The sequence below is a fragment of the Mobula hypostoma genome, chromosome 10 (genome assembly GCF_963921235.1).
Source record: "Mobula hypostoma chromosome 10, sMobHyp1.1, whole genome shotgun sequence".
Taxonomy (NCBI): domain Eukaryota; kingdom Metazoa; phylum Chordata; class Chondrichthyes; order Myliobatiformes; family Myliobatidae; genus Mobula; species Mobula hypostoma.
In genome coordinates, this window is record NC_086106.1 from 131799841 (window position 1) to 131820709 (window position 20869).

The 20869-nt window shown below is 43.7% G+C and overlaps 1 protein-coding gene across 2 annotated transcripts in view; it reads left to right on the top strand.

The window, feature by feature from the left end:
* Nucleotides 1–20869, top strand: part of mcf2a (MCF.2 cell line derived transforming sequence a) — a 188674-nt gene that overhangs the window by 128954 nt on the left and 38851 nt on the right. For both annotated transcript variants that reach the window (XM_063061166.1, XM_063061167.1), the window contains 3 exons: nt 10263–10351; nt 15949–16037; nt 18564–18630. In XM_063061166.1, coding sequence (XP_062917236.1) covers nt 10263–10351; nt 15949–16037; nt 18564–18630 — 245 coding nt within the window. The remainder of the gene's footprint in view (nt 1–10262; nt 10352–15948; nt 16038–18563; nt 18631–20869) is intronic.

Genomic DNA, 20869 nt, shown 5'->3' on the forward strand with positions numbered 1-20869 from the left:
GTGGTGAGGGCTGCACCCTGACTGTGATGCAACTGGCAGAGTTTGCAACCTCCTCCTATTCCAGCCTGAGTTACGCAATGCCAATGGTGGCATGCTCACAGTGGGTTCGCCTGTTGCAGTTGCCTGGGGCTGAGACATGGAGCTCTCTTTCATATGGCCTTGGTGAGTGCACTGAAATCTGTGATGGGTTGGGGTCTGATCCCTCCTGTCGGTGCTGCCCTCCGGTGTTTACTCGGTGCTGCCCTCCAGTGTTTACTCGGTGCTGCCCTCCAGTGTTTACTCAATACCGCCCTCCGGTGTTTACTCGATACTGCCCTCCAGTGTTTACTCGGTGCTGCTCTCCAGTGTTTACTCGGTGCTGCCCTCCGGTGTTTACTCAATACTGCCCTCCGGTGTTTACTCGGTGCTGCCCTCCAGTGTTTACTCGGTGCTGCTCTCCGGTGTTTACTCGGTGCTGCTCTCCGGTGTTTACTTGGTGCTGCCCTCCGGTGTTTACTCGGTGCTGCTCTCCAGTATTTACTCGGTGCTGCCCTCCGGTGTTTACTCGATGCTGCCCTCCGGTGTTTACTCAATACTGCTCTCCGGTGTTTACTCGATGCTGCCCTCCGGTGTTTACTCAATACTGCTCTCCGGTGTCCGCTCTGTGCTGCCGTATGGAGTCCGTTTGTTGCTGCCCTCCTGCATTCAATCCACTATGTATTTTTTCCTTTGCGACTATATGTTTTTTCTGCTGTTTGTGCTATGTGCAGTGTGCTGTGTGATGTTGGTAAAGTACTTTGCATCTTGGCTCCAGAAGAACATTGTTTCATTTGGCTCTATTCAATGATAATTGAACTTGAACTTGATGAAGTCATTAGAACAGCCATGGGTCATGTTTTCCGTCGGCCCTGGCTGTGAATAACATGAGTCAGTATAACAGTGGACAGACCATATGCAATAACAGTCCCTATTCCCATTCTAACATGTCGGTCCACAGTCTCCTCTACTGCCACGATACAGCCACTCTCTTGTTGGAGGATCAGCATCTTGTCTTCCATCTGTGTAACCCCCAACCTGATAGCACGAGCATCGATTTCTCCAATTTACAGTAATTTCCCCCTCCCCTTCCCTCTTCTTTATGTCTGTGCTCTGCCCTCTTAACTGTTCTCCTCACCTGCCTATCACCACCCCCGGCACCCCACCTCCTTCCGCTTCTCCTATGGTCCAATCTACTCTCCTGTCAGATGCCTTCTTCTCCAGCCCTTTGCCTTGTCCACCTTTCACCTCCCCTTCCCCTTCTCCCACCTTCTTACTCCAGTGTTTTCCACCTTCCCTTCCAGTCCTGATGAAGGGTCTTGGCTCGAAATGTTGACTGTTTATTCTCCACCCCCATAGATGCTGCCTGACCCACCCAGTTCCTTCAGCACTTTGTGTGTGTGTTGCTAAGAATGTTCTTGGTCTGTTGGTGAGACGAAACTCTAAGAACAGAAAATATTGAGAGGCGAAATTAATACAGATATTTCATTCACTGAGATTGGTACTTTGAATCATTCCTTGAATAACTTTCTTCACGGAGCACTCAGTCTGGCCCGAAGACCATAAGGCACAGGAGCAGAATTAGGCCATTCAGCCTATTAAGACTGCTCTGCCTTTTCATAATGGCTGATCCATTTCCCTCTCAACCCCAGTCTCCTACCTTCTCTCTGTAACTTTTCATGCCCTGACTAATCAAGAATCTATTAACCTCCACCATAAATACTCCACCATAATGATCTGGCCTCCACAGCCACCTGTTGCAATGAATTCCACAGATTCACTTTCCTCTAGCTAAAGAAGTTCCTCTTTACTTGGTTGTAAATGGATGTCCCACTACTCTGAGACCATGTCCTGTGCTCCAAGACTTCCCCACCATAGGAAACATTCTCTCCACATCCACCCTATCTAGGCCTTTCAGCATTTCATTAGTTTCAATGAAATCTCCACACTAAACTCCAGCGAGTAAAGGCTCAGGGCCATTAATCACTCCTCATACGATAAACCTTTCATATCCAGAATCATTCTTGTGAACCTCCTCTGAACCCTCTCCAATGTCAGCACATCCTTTCTTAAATAAACTGCTCAGAATACTCCAAGTGAGACCTCACCAGTGCTTTATAAAGCCTCAACATTGCATCCTTCATTTTATATTCTAGTCCTTTTGAAATGAATGGTAACATTACATTTGCTTTCCTCACCACTGACTTAACCTGTAAATTAACTGTTAGGGAATCCTGCACAAGGACTCCCCAGTCCCTTTGCACCTCAGATTTTAAGATTTTCTCTCCACTTAGAAAACAGTCTCTACTTTTATTCCTTTTATCAGAGTGCATGACCATACACTTCCTGACACTGCCATGTCTTTACCCCTTCTTCTAATCTGTCTTAAGTCCTTCTGCAGACTTCCTGCTTCCTCAAAACTACCTGCCCCTACACCTATCTTTGCATCGTTCACAAACTTTGCCACAAAAGCATTAATTCCGTTGTCCAAAGCATTAACGAAAAGGTAAAAAGAAGCACTCCCGACACAGACCAATGTGAAACATCACGTCACCAGCAGCCAATGAGAAAAGGCTCCCTTTATTCCCGCTCTTTGCCTCCTGCCAATCAGCCAGTGCTCTATCCATGCTGTGTATCTTTCCTGTTAACCACGCTCTTATCTTGCTAAGCAGCCTCATGTGTGGCAGCTTGTCAAATGCCTTCTGAACATCCAAGTACTCCACTGTTATACTGATACCTCTGACTTTAGCTTCTCCCTCTCAAATTGCAGGGTGAATTCTATCATATTATGATCATTGTTTCCTAAGGGTTCTATTACCTTAAGCTCCCTAATCATATCTGATTCATTACATAACACCTGATCCAGAATTGCTGATCCCGTAGTGAACTCAACCACAAGCTGCTCCAAATTCCACAAATTCCCTCCTTGTGATCCATCATCAGTTTGATTTTCCAAATCTACCTGCATATTGAAATGCTCCCTGGCTAACGAAACATTGCCTTTTTTGACATGCTTTTTTCTATCTCCCACTGTACACATCTTGGCTACTGTACAGAGGCCTGTGCCTAATTCCCATCAGCGTCTTTTTATCCTTGCAGTCTCTTAACAAGGATTTCCGCAAGGATTCTACACCTTCTGATCCTATGTCACCTCTTTCTAAAGATTTGATTTCACTTTTTACCACAGTGCCACTCCTCCCCCTTTGCCTGCCTGCCTATCCTTTCGATTGATTGTGTATCCTTGGATATTCAGCTTCCAACTACAATCATCTTTCAGCAATGGTGCCATGATTCGCACAAAGTCATACCTGCTGATCTTTGACTGTTCTACATCTACCTTATTTTGCACACTGCGTGCATTCAACTACAACACTTTAAATCCTGATGAAGGGTCTCAGTCCGAAACATCGACTGTTTACTCTTTTCTATAGACGCTGCCTGGCCTGCAGAGTTCCTCCTGCATTTTATGTGTGTTGCGAAGAATTCTAAAGACAGGATGACACAACTGTGGCTGACAAGGGAAGTCAAAGTCAACATAAAAGCAAATGAGAGGACATATAATAGAGTAAAAATTAGTGGGAAGTTACGGTATTGGGAATTTTTAAAATATTAGTGGAAGGCAACTGTAAAAGCCATGGAGAGTGTGGGGAAGATAACATATGAAAGTTTGCTAGCCAATAATATCAAAATGTTACCAAAAGCTTTTTCAGATATATAGAGTAAAAGAGAGGTGAGAGTAGATATTGGATTGCTGGAAAATGATGCTGAAGAGATAATAACAGGGTACAAGGAAATGGCAGATGAACTGATTAAGTATTTTTCATCAGTCTTCACTGAGGAAGATATTAGTAGTATGCCAGAAGTTCGAGAATGTCAAGGGGCAAAAGTAAGTGCAGTTACTATTACTAGGAAGATGGTGCTTGGGAAACTGAAAAGGCTGAAGGTAGATAAGTCACCTGGACTTAATGGACCTACACCCCCAAGGTCATAAAAGAGGTAGCTAAAGAGATTGTGGAGGCATTAATCATGTTTTTTCAAGAATCAATAGATTCTGGCATGGTTGTCAGAGGAATGGAAAATTGCAAATGCCACTCCACTCTTCAAAAAGGGAGGGAGAAGAAAGGAATTTATAGGCCAGTTAGCCTGATTTCAGTGGTTGGGAACATGTTGCAGTTGATCGTTGAGGATGAGGTCTAAGGGTACTTGAATGCACATGTCAAAATAGGCCAAATTCAGCATGGTTTCCTTCAGGGAAAATCTTGCCTGACAAATATACTGGAATTTTTTGAAGAAATAACAAGCAGGATACACAAAAGAGAATCATTGAATGTTGTGTAGTTGGATATTCAGAAGTCTTTGACGAGGCATTGCACATGAGGCTGCTAAACAAAATAAGACCATAAGATATTGGAGCAGAATTAGGCCATTTGGTCCATTGAGTCTGCTCCACCATTTCACCATGGCTGATTCAATTTTCCAATCTGCCCTAATCTCCTGCCTTCTCCCCATATCCCTTCATGCCCTGACCAATCAAGAATCTATTAAGCTCTCCCTTAAGTCTACATAAAGACTTGGCTTCCACAGCTGCTTGTGGCAAAGAATTCCACAGATTCAACACTTTCTGGCTAAAGAAATTCCTCCTCATCTCCGTTCTAAAAGGACTCCCCTCTATTCTGAGGGTGTGTCCTCTGGTCTTAGACTCTCCTACCATAGGAAATATCCTCTCCACGTCCGCTCTATCCAGCCCTTTCACCATTCGATAGGTTTCAGTCAAGTCAAGCAGCATCTTAGAAGCACAGAAAACCTACAGCACGATACAACACCTTCAGCCCACCGGTCCCCTTCATTCTTCTGAATTCTAGTAAATACAGGTCCAGAGCCATCAAACACTCTTCATATGATGAGCTGTTCATTCCTGGAATAATTTTCATGAAGCTCCTTTGAACCGTCTCCAGTTTCAGCACATCCTTTCTAAGAGTCCAGGTTATTAAAGGAAAGATACTAGCATAGATAGAGGTTTGGCTGATTGGCAGGAGGCAAAGAGTGGGAATGAAGGAGGCCTTTTCTGGTTGGCTGCCAGAGATTAGTGGTGTTCCACAGGGGTCTGTGCTGGGATCAATTCTTTTTGTGTGATATGTCAATGACTTGGATGATGGAAGTGATGGTTTTGTGGACAGGTTTGTAGATGATATGAAGCTAGGTGGAGGGGCAGGTAGTTTTGAAGAGGCAAAGAGGCTGCAGAAGGACCAGACAGATTAGAAGAATGAGCAAAGAAATGGCAGATGACATACACTTTCAGGAAGTGTATTGTCAAGCACTTTGGTAGGAATAAATGCATAGACTATTTTCCAAATGGGGAGAAAATTCAAAAATTCAAGTTGCAAAGAGATTTGCAGGTTTCCCTGAAGGTTAATTTGCAGGTTAAATCACTGGTAAGGAAGGCAAATGTGATGTTTGCAGTCATTTCAAGAGGACTAGAATATCAAAGCTAGGGTTACCGTGTGAGGAAAGTCTGGCAGCTCTTGGGCTGTATTCCCTGGAGTTCAGGAGAATGGGGGGGATTCTCATAGAAACATTCTGAATGTTAAAAGGCCTGAACAGATTAGATATAGAAACATAGAAACATAGAAAATAGGTGCAGGAGTAGGCCATTCGGCCCTTCGAGCCTGCACCGCCATTTATTATGATCATGGCTGATCATCCAACTCAGAACCCTGAACCTGCCTTCTCTCCATACCCCCTGACCCCTGTAGCCACAAGGGCCATATCTAACTCCCTCTTCAATATAGCCAATGAACTGGCCTCAACTGTTTCCTGTGGCAGAGAGATTTTAGGACAAGGGGGCATGACTTCAGGATTGAAGGACGTCCATTTAGAACAGAGATGCGGAGAAATTACTTTAGTCATAGGGTGGGAAATCTGTGGAATTTGTTGCCACGAGCAGCTGTGGAGATCAAGTCATTGAGTGTATTTAAGGCAGAGATAGATAGGTTCTTGATTAGCCAGGGCATCAAAGGATATGGAGTGAAAGCAGGGGAGTGGGGATGACTGGAAGAATTGGATCAGTCTATGATTGAATGGTGGAGCAGACTCGATGGGCTGAATGGCCTACTTCTGCTCCTATACCTTATGGTCTTATGGTCTTATCAAAGCGAGGATGTACTGTTGAGACTTTATAAAGCATAGGTGGGGCCTCAGGGAGTATTGTGAGTAGTTCTGCATCCCTTATCTCAGAAAGGATGTGTTGGAATCTGCAGTCTACACTCTACAATTCTACATTCTCCATAGATGCTGCCTGATATGCTGAGTTCCTCCAGCATTTTGTGTGTGTTGCTCTGGATTTCCAGCATCTGTAGAATTTCTTTTGTTTGGGCTGAACACAGTAACAGTGGTGTCACTGATACCGTCTGTGAAATATGAACCTACTCCAAATAGCTCGAGTTTAAAGTGCCACCGATTATTTACCTCAATCAACATCCATAATTAATCAGGGAAGACATTCTTTCTCTTCATATTCCCAGACTGGGTTTGATTTCTGGTTTATTGTTTCAGTCTGATTTATGTGGATATATAAGTTCATTCTTATTTCATTGGAGAATGATCACAAGAATGATTCTAAGGTTGAAAGGGTTAACCTATGAGGTATGTTTGATGGACCTGGACCTGTACTCACTGGTTTAGCAGAATGAGGGGGAGAACTCATTGAAACCTATTGAATATTGAATGGTCTAGGTGGAATGGATATGGAGAGGATGTTTCCTGTAGTGGGAGAGTCTCGGACCTTAGAGAACAGTCTCAGAATAGAGGAATTCCATTTAGAACAGAGATGAGGAGTAATTTCTTTAGCCAGAGGGTGGTGAATATATGGAATTAATTACCATACAGCTGTGGAGGTCATTATTGGGTATATTGAAAACGAAGATTGATAAGTTCTTGATTAATCGGGACATCAAAGGTTACAGGCAGAAGAATGAGGTTGTGAGGGAAAGTTTATCAACCATGATGAATGGCAGAACAGACTTGATGGGCCAAATGGCCTAATTCTGCTCCTATGTTCTATGGTCTTATGATATTTCAAATAAATTTAGTTGCAATTTTTGTTGCAAAATGTTTCTGCTCCACCACTTCACAACCCAAAACTGATTGCTGGTTCTATTAACTAGCTATTGCAGAAGGATTTAGACAGATTAGGCGAATGGGTAAAGGGTAGCAGATGGAATACAGTGTTGGGAATTTTATTGCCATACACTTTAGTAGAAGGAATAGAGGTGTAGACTATTTTCTAAACAGAGAGCAAATTCCCTGAAGGTTAACTTGCAGGTTGAGTTGGTGGTGAGGAAGGTGAATGCAATGTTAGCATTCATTTTGAGAGGTCTAGATTATAAGACCAAGGGTGTAATGCTGAGGCTTTATAAGGCATTGGTTAGACAGCATTTGCAGAATTGTGAGCAGTTTGGGCTCTACATCTAAGAAAGGATGTGCTGGCATTGGAGAAGTTCCAGAGAAGGTTTATGAGAATGATTTCTGGAATGAAATGGTTAACACCTGAGGAGCATTTTGATGGCTTTGGGCCTGCACTCGCTGGAGATTAAAAGGATGAGGGGGGGGGGATCCTTTGGTGAGGGCAGGTCATGGGTCAAGTGCTCAAGGAAGTGACCAAGCACATTGATGGAGATAGAGCAATGAATGGGGAATATTGGATTTTTGAAAAGGTGCTTGATAAGTTTCCCCGATGCAGGCTCATTCAGAAAGTCAGGAGGCATGGGGTGCAGGAAAGCTTGACTGTGTGGGTTCAGAATTGGCTTGTGCACAGAAGGCAGAAGGTGGTAGTAGATGGTTCGATTTCTGCCTGGAGGACGGTGACCAGTGGTGTTCTGCAGGGGTCTGTTCTGGGACCCCTTCCCTTTGTGATATTTTTATCACTAATTTGGATGAAGAAGCGGAAGGATGGGTTAGCAAGTTTGCAGATGACATGAACGTTGGTGGTACTGTGTATAATGTGGAAGGTTGTCTTGGGTTACAAAAGGTCATTGACTGGGCTGAGAAGTGGCAGATAGTGTTCAATTTGGATTGTTTTCCCGGGAATGGAAGAGGCTGAGGGTAGACTTGATAATGGCATGTAAAGTTACGAAAAGCATAGATAGAACAGACAGAATCTTTCTCACTGGGTAGAAATGTTCAATACTGGAGGGCTTAGCTTGAAGATGAGTTCAAAGGCCCTGAGATTCATTTTCTTGTGGGCATACACAGTAAATCCAAAGAAACACAATAGAATCAATGAAAGACCGTACTCCACAAAACGGACAAACAACCAATGTGCAATAGATGACAAACTGTGCAAATAGAATAGAGAAAATAATGAATAAATAAACAATAAATATCAAGAACATGAGATGGAGAGTCCTTGAAAGTGGGTCCATGGGTTGTATGAACATTTCAGTGACGGGGTGAGTGAAGTTATCCCTCTGGTTTAAGAGCCTGATGGTTTAGGGGTAACAACTGTTCCTGAACCTGGTGGTGTGCGTCCTAAGGCTCCTGTACTTTCTTCCGTGGCCTGCTTGGATTACCTGTGGCTCCAAGAGGGGAGATGCCTGGGGTGATTTTGTTTACAGAGATGGTGGAGGACTGGACTGTGCTGACTGCGATTGTGGTGGAAGCAGATACAATAGAGATGTTTAAGAATTCTTTAGATAAGAACATGGATGTGCAGAGAATGGAGGCATGTGGACATTGTGCAGGTAGAAGGGGTTAGTGTAATTTGGCACCATGGTCAGCATGGACAACGCAGGCCAAAGATCCTGTTCTATGTTGTAAACATGGGAATGGAGTTTGGAAATAATGTGGTCTGGGGGATATGTGGTGTTATTTCAGTGTAATGGTTACCCCATTCACCAAGTATGTGAATGGGATTGGTTTAAAACCAGGCAGAAGCATTTCTTGACATCAAGTGATAGGAAAAGGACATAATCTCGGCCGTGGACGGTCCCAGGTCCAGCTGCAAAAGGATGCTAGTAACGCCATCCTGTAACAACCAAGAGCTGCAGAAATACCAATAAAAACCCTGAAAAGAGGACTCTGGTGAGCTGATGTTGGTGACTTATGCCCAGGTAGGGGTGATAGGTTTAGGATGAAGAAGAGAGGGACTCAAACAGGGATTTATTCGGACATTTTTGTTACTTCCACAACCTAAGGACCTCATTGTCATAGAAGACTTTCCCAAAAGCTCCTTTCTAGAAAGTGCTACAGAGCTATTAAAACAAAACTTCACACCATCTTAGAGGTTTCTTCTATGAGGCCAGGATCTCCCAACCCTTTTTATGCCATGGACCGTACCGTTAACAGTGGGGTTGATGAACACCACGTTGGGAACCCCTGCCCGGGGAGTTATCTGATCAACCATTCTAGTTAGCCTCAGCCACCCACCTCTACTGCACTGTAATGACTTTAAAGCACTGTTTATCATTTTGTTCACAATGTAAATACATGCTGGTATTTATGCACATTTTATTCTATAGCTATACTTCTAACTTTATTTTTATATAACTTTTTATTCTTTGTAGTTGTATTGTTGCATGTCGTGCCAGCACACTGCGGCAAATTTCTCATGAATGTAATGTATACGGCGAATAAAGCTGATCCTTGATATTTTAGCATTGACACAGGCCCTTTGGCCCAACTTGTCAGTATAGACTACGGTGCCTACCTCAGTGAGTCCACCTTGCAGAGTGGCCAGGTCGCGTAGTCGTTAGTGTAACACTGTGACAGCTTCAGTGATCAGGGTTCAATGCCCACCACTGTCTGGAGAGAGTTTGAATTGTACGTTCTCCCTGTCACTGTAGAGGTTTCCTCCGGTGCTCTGCTTTCCCCTACACTCCAAAGACATATGGGTAGTTGGTTAATTGATTACGTGAGTGTAATTGGGCAACGCGGGCTCATTAGGCTAGCGTCCAAGGATATACAGGTTAGTAGGTTAATTAATTACATCAGTGTAATTGGGCAGCGCGGGCTCGGGCTAGAGTCCAAGGATGTACAGGTTAATTGATTACATGAGTGTAATTGGGTGATGGGTGCTCGTTGGGCTGGAAGGGCCTGTTACTATGCTCAAAATAAAAAGTAAATTCATCTGTAGGTGGGAGATTAGATGGTGGAACATCGACGATATGGAAAAGGAGGAGACTGGGAGGCGATGGGAAGGTGAACGGGGGAACTTCACAGGAACTTTTCAAATGCATATGTTTATTTTGAAGGAATGGATTCCAGTTCCAGTTTGAGATTCCCATTTGACTTATCGTTGTATGGGAAAAAGAGTTCCAGAAAACCACAGAGCACTAGGAAGGTAAAGATGAAAGTTTATTTGTTACATGTACATCAAAACATTGAAACGTGCAGTGAAATGTGTTGTTTGTGTCAAATTTGGGTGCCACTGTCATGTAGCAGTTAGCGTGACTCAGGGCACTGGAGTCTGGAGTTCAATAAGAAGTGTGTATGTCCGTTCCCCCCCCCCCCCCACACCCTGTGTGTGTGCGTGGGTTTCCTCCGGGTGCTCTGGTTTCTTCCCACAGTCCAAAGACGTACCAGTTAATAGGTTAACTGGTCATTGTAAATTGTCCTGTGATTAGGGTACGGTTAAATCAATGAGTTGCTGCCACTGTTTGCTCTAAGCTACGTGGGTGTGCGGCCACGCAGTAATCAAAATGCTCCCACACTCATAGCCTTTGTTGCAATGCAGCTGGGACCAAGACAGATGAGGCAAAATTTACAAAGCATGAAAGAATTTCTTTATTTCATTATGCCCTTCAATTGATATATAAAATCAGAAGTATGTCATTTTTCAATTTCATTTCAAATATTCACAGTATGCATATTACAAAACAAAATCTAAAATGCTGCTCAGTTTTCAGGCCATGTAAAACTTTCCTGCTCAGAGCAATGATTGGTACTCGCAGCTGTAAAAATCATTAGAGGGAACATTGGTTGCCGGGCTTATTGGGCCGGAAGGGTCAGTTCAATCTGTATCTCTCAACAGATAAAATAAATCGAATCAGTGAAGTATGTGCTGGGGCAGCCTGCCAGTGTCGCTATGCTTCAGCATCAATGAGCATGTCCAAAACTTACTAACCCCAACTGTACGTCTTTGGGCTGTAGCAGCAACAATGGTTGTATCTATCTTAATACCACATTATGAGTGGTATAGAATCGAATAGTTGAAGGGAAGTAGGTGTCATTGAACCTGGCGGTGGGGACTTCCCAAGTTTCTGTACCTCCTGCCTGATAGGAGCTGTAAGAAGATGACATGGCTCAGATAGTGGGGATCTTTGATGATGGACGTTGCCTTCTTGAGGCATGACCTCCTGTAGATACTAGTCTTGCAGATGCTACTGCATTCCACCAGAGAATGCAGAAGGGGTAAAGAAGGAGATTAAAGCCATCCAAATGAAAATCATCACAAATCATTAAGATCTTTTATTCCAAAAGTTATAAGAGCAGAATTAGGACATTTAGCCCATCGAGTTTGCTCTGCCATTCCATAATGGCTGATTTATTATCTCTCTCAACCCATTCTCCTGCCTTCTCCCCATAACTTTTGACATCCTTTCTAATCGAGAACCTATCGAGCTCCACTTTAAATGTTCCCAATGACTTGGCCTCCACAGCCACCTGTGGCAATGAATTCCACAGATTTAGCACCCTCTGGCTAAAGAAATTCCTCCTCATCTCTGTGCAAAAGTTGACGTGCTGGTATTGTGAGGCTCTACCCTCTGGTCCTGGACTCACCCTCTCCCCACATCCACCTTGTCCGGGCCTTTCAATATTCGATAGGTTTCAATGAGAACCCCCTCTAATTTCTAAACTCTGGTGAGTAGAGGCCCAGAGCCATCAATCACTCCTCATGTCCTTGCATTCCCCGAATCATTCTTGTGAACCTCCTCTGGATCCTCTGCAATGCCAATTCCCAGCAGAGCTGAAGATTTTATCTCACTGGGAGAGACAGTCTTTTCCTTTCACCATCACTCAATGCTTTTCTGCAAGAACCTTTATGTTTAACTTATTTTTACAAGCACCACTGAACAAGTATGAACTGGCTTCACGAGAATCGTAGAAAGTAGAAGCTACGGCTAAATTATTTATCCTCTAATAACGGATGGCTGAGCCTGGGTGCTCGTGTGTGCCCAAGTCACTGCAAGCGGAGATGGTATTATGAGTATGTGTAACTCACACCAGACTCCACACCGCAGGTCAGTGTGTCTTGTTTATCACAGTGGTCTGTCTCACTGACTGGAACCCAACACAAGGCACTGCAGATCATTGGCCTGATGCTCATTTCCTTGTATCTGGCTTCTGTAGCAGATCACCTGGCAATGAATCACAGAGTTGTTATGGCAGATAAGACCACTCAGGCCATCGAGTTTACTAGTTCATTTTGATTGGTGATTGGTGCTGCCTGGCCTGCAGAGTTCCTCCAGCATTTTGTGTGTGTTACTTGGAATTCCAGCATCAGCAGATTTTCTCTTGTTTGAGATTGGTAACCTTTTTTTTTCCACTCGTACTAAAGTTCAGTGAAAAGCCTTTGTTCTACTCACCATCCAGACAGATTGTTCTAGACATACACTCAGTGGCCACTTCATTAGGTACACCAGTATGTCAGCTCAGCAATGCAAATATCTAATCAGCCAATCACGTGGCAGCAACTCAGAGCAAATATCTAATCAGCCAATCACGTGGCAGCAACAGTGCAAATATCTAATCAGCCAATCACGTGGCAACAGTGCAAATATCTAATCAGCCAATCACGTGGCAGCAGTGCAAATATCTAATCAGCCAATCATGTGGCAGCAACTCAGTGCAAAAATCTAATCAGCCAATCACGTGGCAGCAACTCAGTGCAAATATCTAATCAGCCAATCACGTGGCAGCAGTGCAAATATCTAATCAGCCAATCGCGTGGCAGCAACGCAATGCAGACATCATCAAGAGGTTCAGTTTTGTTGTTCAGACCAAACATCAGAACGGGAGAGAAATGTAATCTAAGTGATTTGACCCTGAAATGATTATTGGTGCCAGATGGGGTGGTTTGAGTATCTCAGAAACCGCTGATTTCCTTGGATTTGCAAACACAATAGTCTCTAGAATTTACGGAGAATGGTGAGAGAAACCAAAACTATCCAGTGAGCAGCAGTTCTGCAGGGTGAAAACGCCTTGTTAATGACAGAGGTCAGACGAGAACGGCCAGACTGGCTCAAGCTGACAGGAAGGCGACAGTAACTCAAATAACCATGTGTTACAACAGTGATGTGCAGAAGAGCATCTCTGAAAACACAGTATGTTGAACTTTGAGGTAGATGGGCTACAGCAGCAGAAGACCATGAACATACAGTCTATGACCACTTTATTCGTTACTGGGGGTACCTAATAAAGTGACCACTGAGTATAAATATATTGAGCTACTCAAGAGGAAAAAGAGAATTTGAATGCAGAATATAATGTTACAGTTATAGAGAAAGTGCAGTGCAGGGTCACAGATAAGTTTGTAGGGCTTGATGAGCTAGACTGAGAGATCCTGTTTGTACAAGAAGACCTTTCAAGAGTTTCATAACAGTGGGACAATGAGCCTAGTGGTACATGCTTTCAAGTTCCTGTACCTTCGTCCCGATAGGAGAGGGTAGATTGGATTACTCTAAGTAATTTTCTGGCAGTGGGATGCTTGGTAAGTGGGAGGCCTTCAAAAGAGAAATATTGAGAGTACAGAATGTGTATGTTCTTGATAGAATAAAAGGCAAGGCTAGCAGGTTCATATAACTTGGATTTGAGGGATATTGAAGGTCTGGTTAAGAAGAAAAAGGGAGGCCCATATCAGTTATAGGCAGTTGAGGCACTTGAGGAGGATAGGGAATTCATGAGGATCCTTGGAATTGGTATGGAAGTCACGGGTGCAAAATCTGGAGATAATTCCATGGAAGCCTCTGGGAGAGGCAGCAAAGAGCTAATAAATTATAAAATGCAATCCCTAATCTCAGAAAATCGTAAAATTCTTACATATGAAGAAGTAATTACTGTGGTTAGGTCTTTTTGAATATGATTTGGAGAATGTGTTTAATTAAGTTGAAAATTTATGTATGATGTGTGGCTTTTTTGGACAGGGAGTTTTCCTTAAAGATATCTCATTGAGTTTGTATGGTCAGCGGGAATTTGATATTAGAGGAATGAACCTCTGGAGTTGTTCTATTGTTTTGGCTCAAGAGGGATAATAAATCAGGCACGATGGAATAACAGAGCAGTCTCGATGTGCTGAATGGTCTTATGGTCTTTCCCAAACAGCGTTGTATTTTTTTTTTGCCCAATACAGTTGCAGCTTAGTTTCAGTGAATGTTCCACATGGTAACAGACAGCACAGAACATAGACCAGTACAGCACACGAACAGGCCCTTCAGCTCATAGTGTAGTGCTGAACCAATTAAACTAGTAATCAAATGTCTAACTAACTAATCCCCTCTGCCTACACAATGTCCATATCCCTCCATTTTCCTCACTTCCATGTGCCTATCTAAACATCTCTTAAAAGTCCCTAATGTTTCTGCCTCTCCCATCACCCCGGACAGCACATTCCAGGCATCCACCACTCTCCGTGTAAAAAAACTTGCCCCTCACTTCTCCTTTGAAATTACACCCCTCACCTTAAATTCATTACAGGCGAGTTTGAATGGGGAGGGCACCTACAGAGTTGTATTGACAGTCACCTTTGTTTGCTCCTCAAATAATAGTCATAGAATCATAGAAACAGGCTCTCCATTCCACCTGGTCCATGCCAAACAGTTATTCTGCCTCATCCCATCGACCTGCACCTGGACCATAGCCTCCATAGCCCTCCCATCCATATATTTATTCTTATAGACATCCGTTAGTCTCGTGAGACCATGGATTTTCACCTTGGATGGTTTCCAGGGCACAGGCCTGGGCAAGGTTGTATGGAAGACCAGCAGTTGCCCATGCTGCAAGTCTCCCCTCTCCACGCCACCGATGTTGTCCAAGGGAAGGGCACAAGGGCCAATACAGCTTGGCACCGGTGTTGTCGCGGAGCAATGTGTGGTTAAGTGCCTTGCTCAAGGACACAACACGCTGCCTCAGCCAAGGCTCGAACTAGCGACCTTCAGATCACTAGACCGATGCCTTAACCACTTGGCCACGTGCCAACACACACACACACACACACACACACACACACACACACACACACACACACATATATTTATTCAAACTTCTTTTAAATGTTGAAATTAAACCTGCATCCATCACTTCTGCTGGAAGCTCATTCCACACTCTCACGACCCTCTGACTGAAGAAGTTCTTCCTCAGGTTCCCCTTAAACATTTTACCTTTTTTATCCTTAACCCATGACCTCCAGTTCTCACCTCACCCAACCTCAGTGGAAAAAACAGTTTGCATTTACCTTATCTATACCCTTCACAATTGTGTATACTGTACCTCTATCAAACCTCCCCTCATTCTCCTATGGTCCAGGGAATTAAGTCCGAACCAATTCAACCTTTCCCTGTATCTCAGGTCCTCAAGTCCCAGCAACTTGCTTGTAAATTTTCTCTGTTCTCTTTCAATCTTATTTACATCTTTTCTGTAAGTAGGTGACTAGAACTGTACACAACACTCCAAATTAGGCCTCACCGATATCTCATTACAACTTCAACATAACATCCCATTTCCTGTACTTAGTACTTTGATTTATGAAGGATAATGAGCCAAAAGGTTTCCTTACAAACCTATCTACCTGTGACGTCACTTTCAAGGAGTTATAGATCCCCGGATGTCTTTGTTCATCTCTGAGAGATTGACACTAACCCTAGCAATATGTGATGCTATAAGAAATATTTTGCTCTGGACTGTGCCTGAGATCAGATCTCTCTCTTCCTTTCCCGGTTACAGATTGAGGTCATGCATGAAGTCAGCCAAACAAGAAATCCTCTGCACTCCATAAACCACGAAAGTGAAGGCAGCTTGGCAATCCTGAAGGGGTAAGTGTCTGGAAAAGTTGGAAAGTTTTGACGAGGGTTTGATGTAACCTGTGCAGTTTACTTAGCAGTCTAAGTGGGTGAGTATTTTATAGAAATAGCACTCACGCTTGGATCTGTTCAGGTCAGTGGTACACGGGAACACGAGGTATCACGAACACGGAGAACTGAACTAGTAGATATAGAAGTACGTAGTGTGTGCGCGTGCATGTGTGTTTATGTAAGTGAGGAAACTTTGCGTGTTAATTTGGAGAGACGGGGAGCCACCAGTTGCGAAGGGTAGTCACCGATGGTTCGGGACGCCCGAGTGGGGGTGTGTATGCTCATTCGGGGAGCTGCATTTCAGTGTATACATTTGCAAGTGTGAGGTAAAGGAACACAGCAGGCATCGTGAGTTCGGGTGCTGAAAATCGGCAGATTGCGGAATACATACTCTGCGGTTTTAAGTACTGGTACCCATCTTTTATATTCTGCGTAGGTTGGAAATTAGTGTGGAGGTATTTCAGGGAGAGGTATATCTGTTGGGATGTCACCTATTGAGGTCAGGCAGCGTCAGGTCGAGAACCTGATGATCCAAGCCAGCCCTTGACCAGAGTGAAAATCTATCCCTATTTCACTCTGCCCCCTCCACCAGCTGCCTATCACCTCCCTCATGGTTCCACCTCCTTCTACTACCCATTGTGTTTTCCCCTATTCCTCCTTCACCTTTCCTGCCTATCCCCTCCCTGCTTCCCCTCTCCCACCCCTTTATCTTTCCCCTTACTGGTTTTTCACCTGGAACCTGCCAGCCTTCTCCTTCTCACCCTCCCCCCACCTTCTTTATAGGGCCTCTGCCCCTTCCCTCTTCAGTCCTGACGAAGGGTTCCGGCCCGAAACGTTGACTGATCGTTTCCATGGATGCTGCCAGACCTGCTGAGTTCCTCCAGCGTGTTGTGAATGAGGATTCTTCAATGCTGTTAGTGTAATTGTTTTGTTTGACTGGTCAGAGTTGTTAGCCCTGAGCTGAACCCCAAAATCTGGAGGACCAGTGAACCTCTCTTAGTCTGGCCTGTACCCTTTGATCCTACCAAGAGCCAAAGCATAAAGGCCTGTTTCCAGCCAACATAGCTCTCCTGGTCACTGAGGCATGCGGACCTCCAAACCACAACAAGGGTGTGGTCCTTTTGGAGGAGCTTAGCTACTAAGCCCAGAGGAACTCTTTCTACTGACAGGAGAAGGGGCAAAGGTGCTTTGGGCAGATGGCACTTGTCAGCCGTGGTTGGCAGCTCATCTAGGAGAAGGAAAACTCCGATCTCAAACTTCCATTGCCTTCATGGGGAAGGCTTCAGGAGTAAGCCCCGAGGAGTCCTTACGACAGTCATATGTTGAGGTCAATGCTGACTGGCAACTCCTGTGACACTGCTGGTGCTAAACTGTATCGACCTCTGCCAATCCTTTGGATTCATCAGCTGCGTGGAGAGGGGGAGTCTGCTGCATGGGCAGCAACTTGCTCTCCATGTCGTACTGCCCTGGCTAGGACACAACATCTATGGATGATTCCGACCAACGGAGGGGCCTCCTCTTGGCTGATGGAAAGTCTGTTTGTTATCACCAGATCTTGCAATTACCTGTAGATGAACTCAGCCTCGCTATCTTTCTTAATTTTGAAATACAGTGATAAATAAGGTAATTAAAAGATTCATTTCTAATTTCTCAAAGATTACAGAAACATAAATGATATGCCCTATTGATGGGTCTCAACTGTTTACTCCTCACTCTCGATGTTGTGTGACCTGTTTATGATTGTGTTGTGTTACTGGATCTACACTATGCAGGATATACTACCCTTTGCCCTTGGAGCACTCCCCATCCTCGTGGAATTGGCTTATCATTGTCACGTGTACCGAGCTACAGTGAAAAGCGTGTCTTGCATACTGTTCATACAGATCACATCATTGCTCAGTGCACTGAGGTAGAACAAGGGAAAACAATACCAGAACACAGAAAAAATGTAAGCCACAAGAAAGTGCAGGGCAGTTCGACTTAAGGAGCAAGGCCACGGGGAGGTAGATTGGAGGAGTGCTGCCTCAGAAAGGGGGCACCCATCATTAAGGACCGCCACCACCCAGTTCTCCACTCTATCTAGGCCTTTAAATATATGATCGGTTTCAATGAGACTACCCCCCCCCCATCCTTCTAAACTCCAGAGAATACAGGCCCAGAGCCATCAAACACTCCTCATACGTTAACTCTTTCATTCCTGGAATCATTTTCATGAGCCTCTCCAATGCTAGCAGATCTTTTTCTGGATAAGTGGCCCAAAACTGCTTATAATACTCCAAGTGTGGTCTGACCAGTGCTTCATAAAGCCTTAACATGACCTTGGCCTCTGGCTCTGTCAAGTAACCTAAACCATTCTGGTCACGAGTAACGTTTTCTTCACCTTTCTCAGTGACATGGGATGTTTTCCAACATTAACAGTCCTACGTTGTAGAGATACAGTTGGTTATTGATGGGCTGTTGCTGAGTAACCAATCGCTTGTTTTCCAGACACGTCATAAATGAGCTAATAGACACAGAGCGACTCTACGTGGAGGAGTTGAACAGTGTTCTACAGGTAACCTCGCTGGTGCCTTGTGTTGTCCTGATGTGATTGATTGATTGATTTATTTAGAGTTACAGCACAGACCACTTCTGACCCAACGATCTGCATCACCCAGCAACCCACCTATTTAACCCTCGCCTGATCACAGGACAATTTACAATAACCAATTACCCCTATGTGGGAGGAAACTGGAGCAATCCTTCATGCCCACAGGAAGGATGTAGCGTCATAAAGTCATAGAAATGTACAGCACGAAAACAGTATCTAGTCAATACTGGACCACTTAAACTGTCAAATCCCATCAACTAGCACCGGGTCCATAACTCTCCATACCCCTACCATCCATGTACAGATCCAAACTTCCCTTAAACTTTGAAATCAAGCTTGCACACAGTCCATTCCACACTCTTACAACCCTCTGAGTGAAGAAGCTTCCCCTCATGTTTCACTTAAACTATTCATCTTTCAACCTTGACCCATGACCTCTGGTTGTACTCCCACACAACCTCCGTGGAAAAAGCTTGCTTGCATTTACCCGTTCGATACCCCTCATAATTTTGTATACCTCTATCAAATCTCCCCTCAGTCTTCTATGTTCCAAGGAATAAAGTCCTAGGCAATTCAATCTTATAATTCAGGTCCTTCAGACCTGGCAACATCCTTGTAAATTTTCTCTGTATTTTTCCTTTAGGTCAGTGACCAAAACTGCACACAATTCTTCCAATTAGGTCTCAACAATGTCTTATACAACTTCAACATAACATCCCATTTCCTGTGCTCAGTGCATTGATTTATGAAAGCTAATGTGCCAAAAGCTTTCTTTACGACCCTGTCTACCTGTGATGCCACTTTCAATGAATTATGGACCTGTATTCCCAGATTCCTCTGTTCTTTCTTTCTTTTCAAATCTTTTTATTATTATTATCCAAAATTAACACGAGTACATCGAAATAAGCAACACTTACAATGTCTCAAGAAAAAAAAACATTATTTTAAAGATTGAAAAAATTTCGGTGATTTAAAAAAAACCCTACTAAGCAAGAAAAAGTGGGGGGAAAATCCCATTAGGTGTTCAACCCCGGAGCCATGCGTCATACAAAAAGCTTCCAAAGATAAATATCAAACCGCCAGCAAGAAAAAATGTACCAAAAATTTACAATTAAATCGTGGAGGAAATCTATCAATTAACTCAAATGATAATAACGAGCAAATGAACCCCATCTTTTCTCAAAATCAAACATAGGTTCAAAGGTTCGACTTCTAATTTTCTCCAAACTAAGACATAGCATCACTTGAGAGAACCATTGTGACAAAGTGGGAGCTGATGTATCCTTCCACTTCAACAAAATGGCCCTCCTAGCTATCAATGTAACAAATGCAATAACATGTTGGTCAGACAAAGAGACACTACGGATATTTTGAGGAATTATTCCAAAAAGCACAGTTAATTTGTTAGGTTGTAAATTAATTTTAAGTGCTTTAGAAATTGTCAGAAAAACTGACTTCCAGAACTGTTCCAGTATAGAACAAGACCAAAACATGTGTGTCAGTGTAGCTTCAGATCCAATGCAGCAGAAAAAATATTTATGGGATTTTTGTGAATGAGACCACTCATAAGATTTCTCTTTACGCTGATGATTTATTGGTTTATATATATCTAATTCTGAGGAATCTATTCCTGCCTTGCTAAAGTTATTTAATGAATTTGGAGATCCCTTTGTTCTACCGCACTCCTCAGTGCCCTACCATCCACTGTGAAAGACCTACCCTGGTTGGTCCTACTGAAGTGCAACACCTCACACCTGTCTGCTTTAAATTCCATCTGCCACTTTTCAGATCACTTTTTCAGCTGGTCCTCACTGTCCACTACACTGCCGGTTTTGGTGTCATCCGCAAATTGGCTGATCTAGTTAACCACATTTCTATACAGATCATTGATATAGATGACAAACAACAACGGACCCAGCACTGATCCCTGTGGCACACCATCAGTCACAGGCCTCCAGTCAGACAGGCAATCCCCTACTACCACATTCTGGCTACTCCCACAAAGTCAGTGTCTAATCCAATTTTCTACCTCATTTTGAATGCCGAACGACTGAATCTTCTTGATCATGTAAACAACATCCACTACCCTGTTTTCATCCACTTTCCTGGTAACTTCCTCAAAAAACTCTATAAGGTTGGTTAGACACAAACTACCGTGCACAAAGCCATTCTGACTATCAGTAATGTACAAACTTCTCACAGT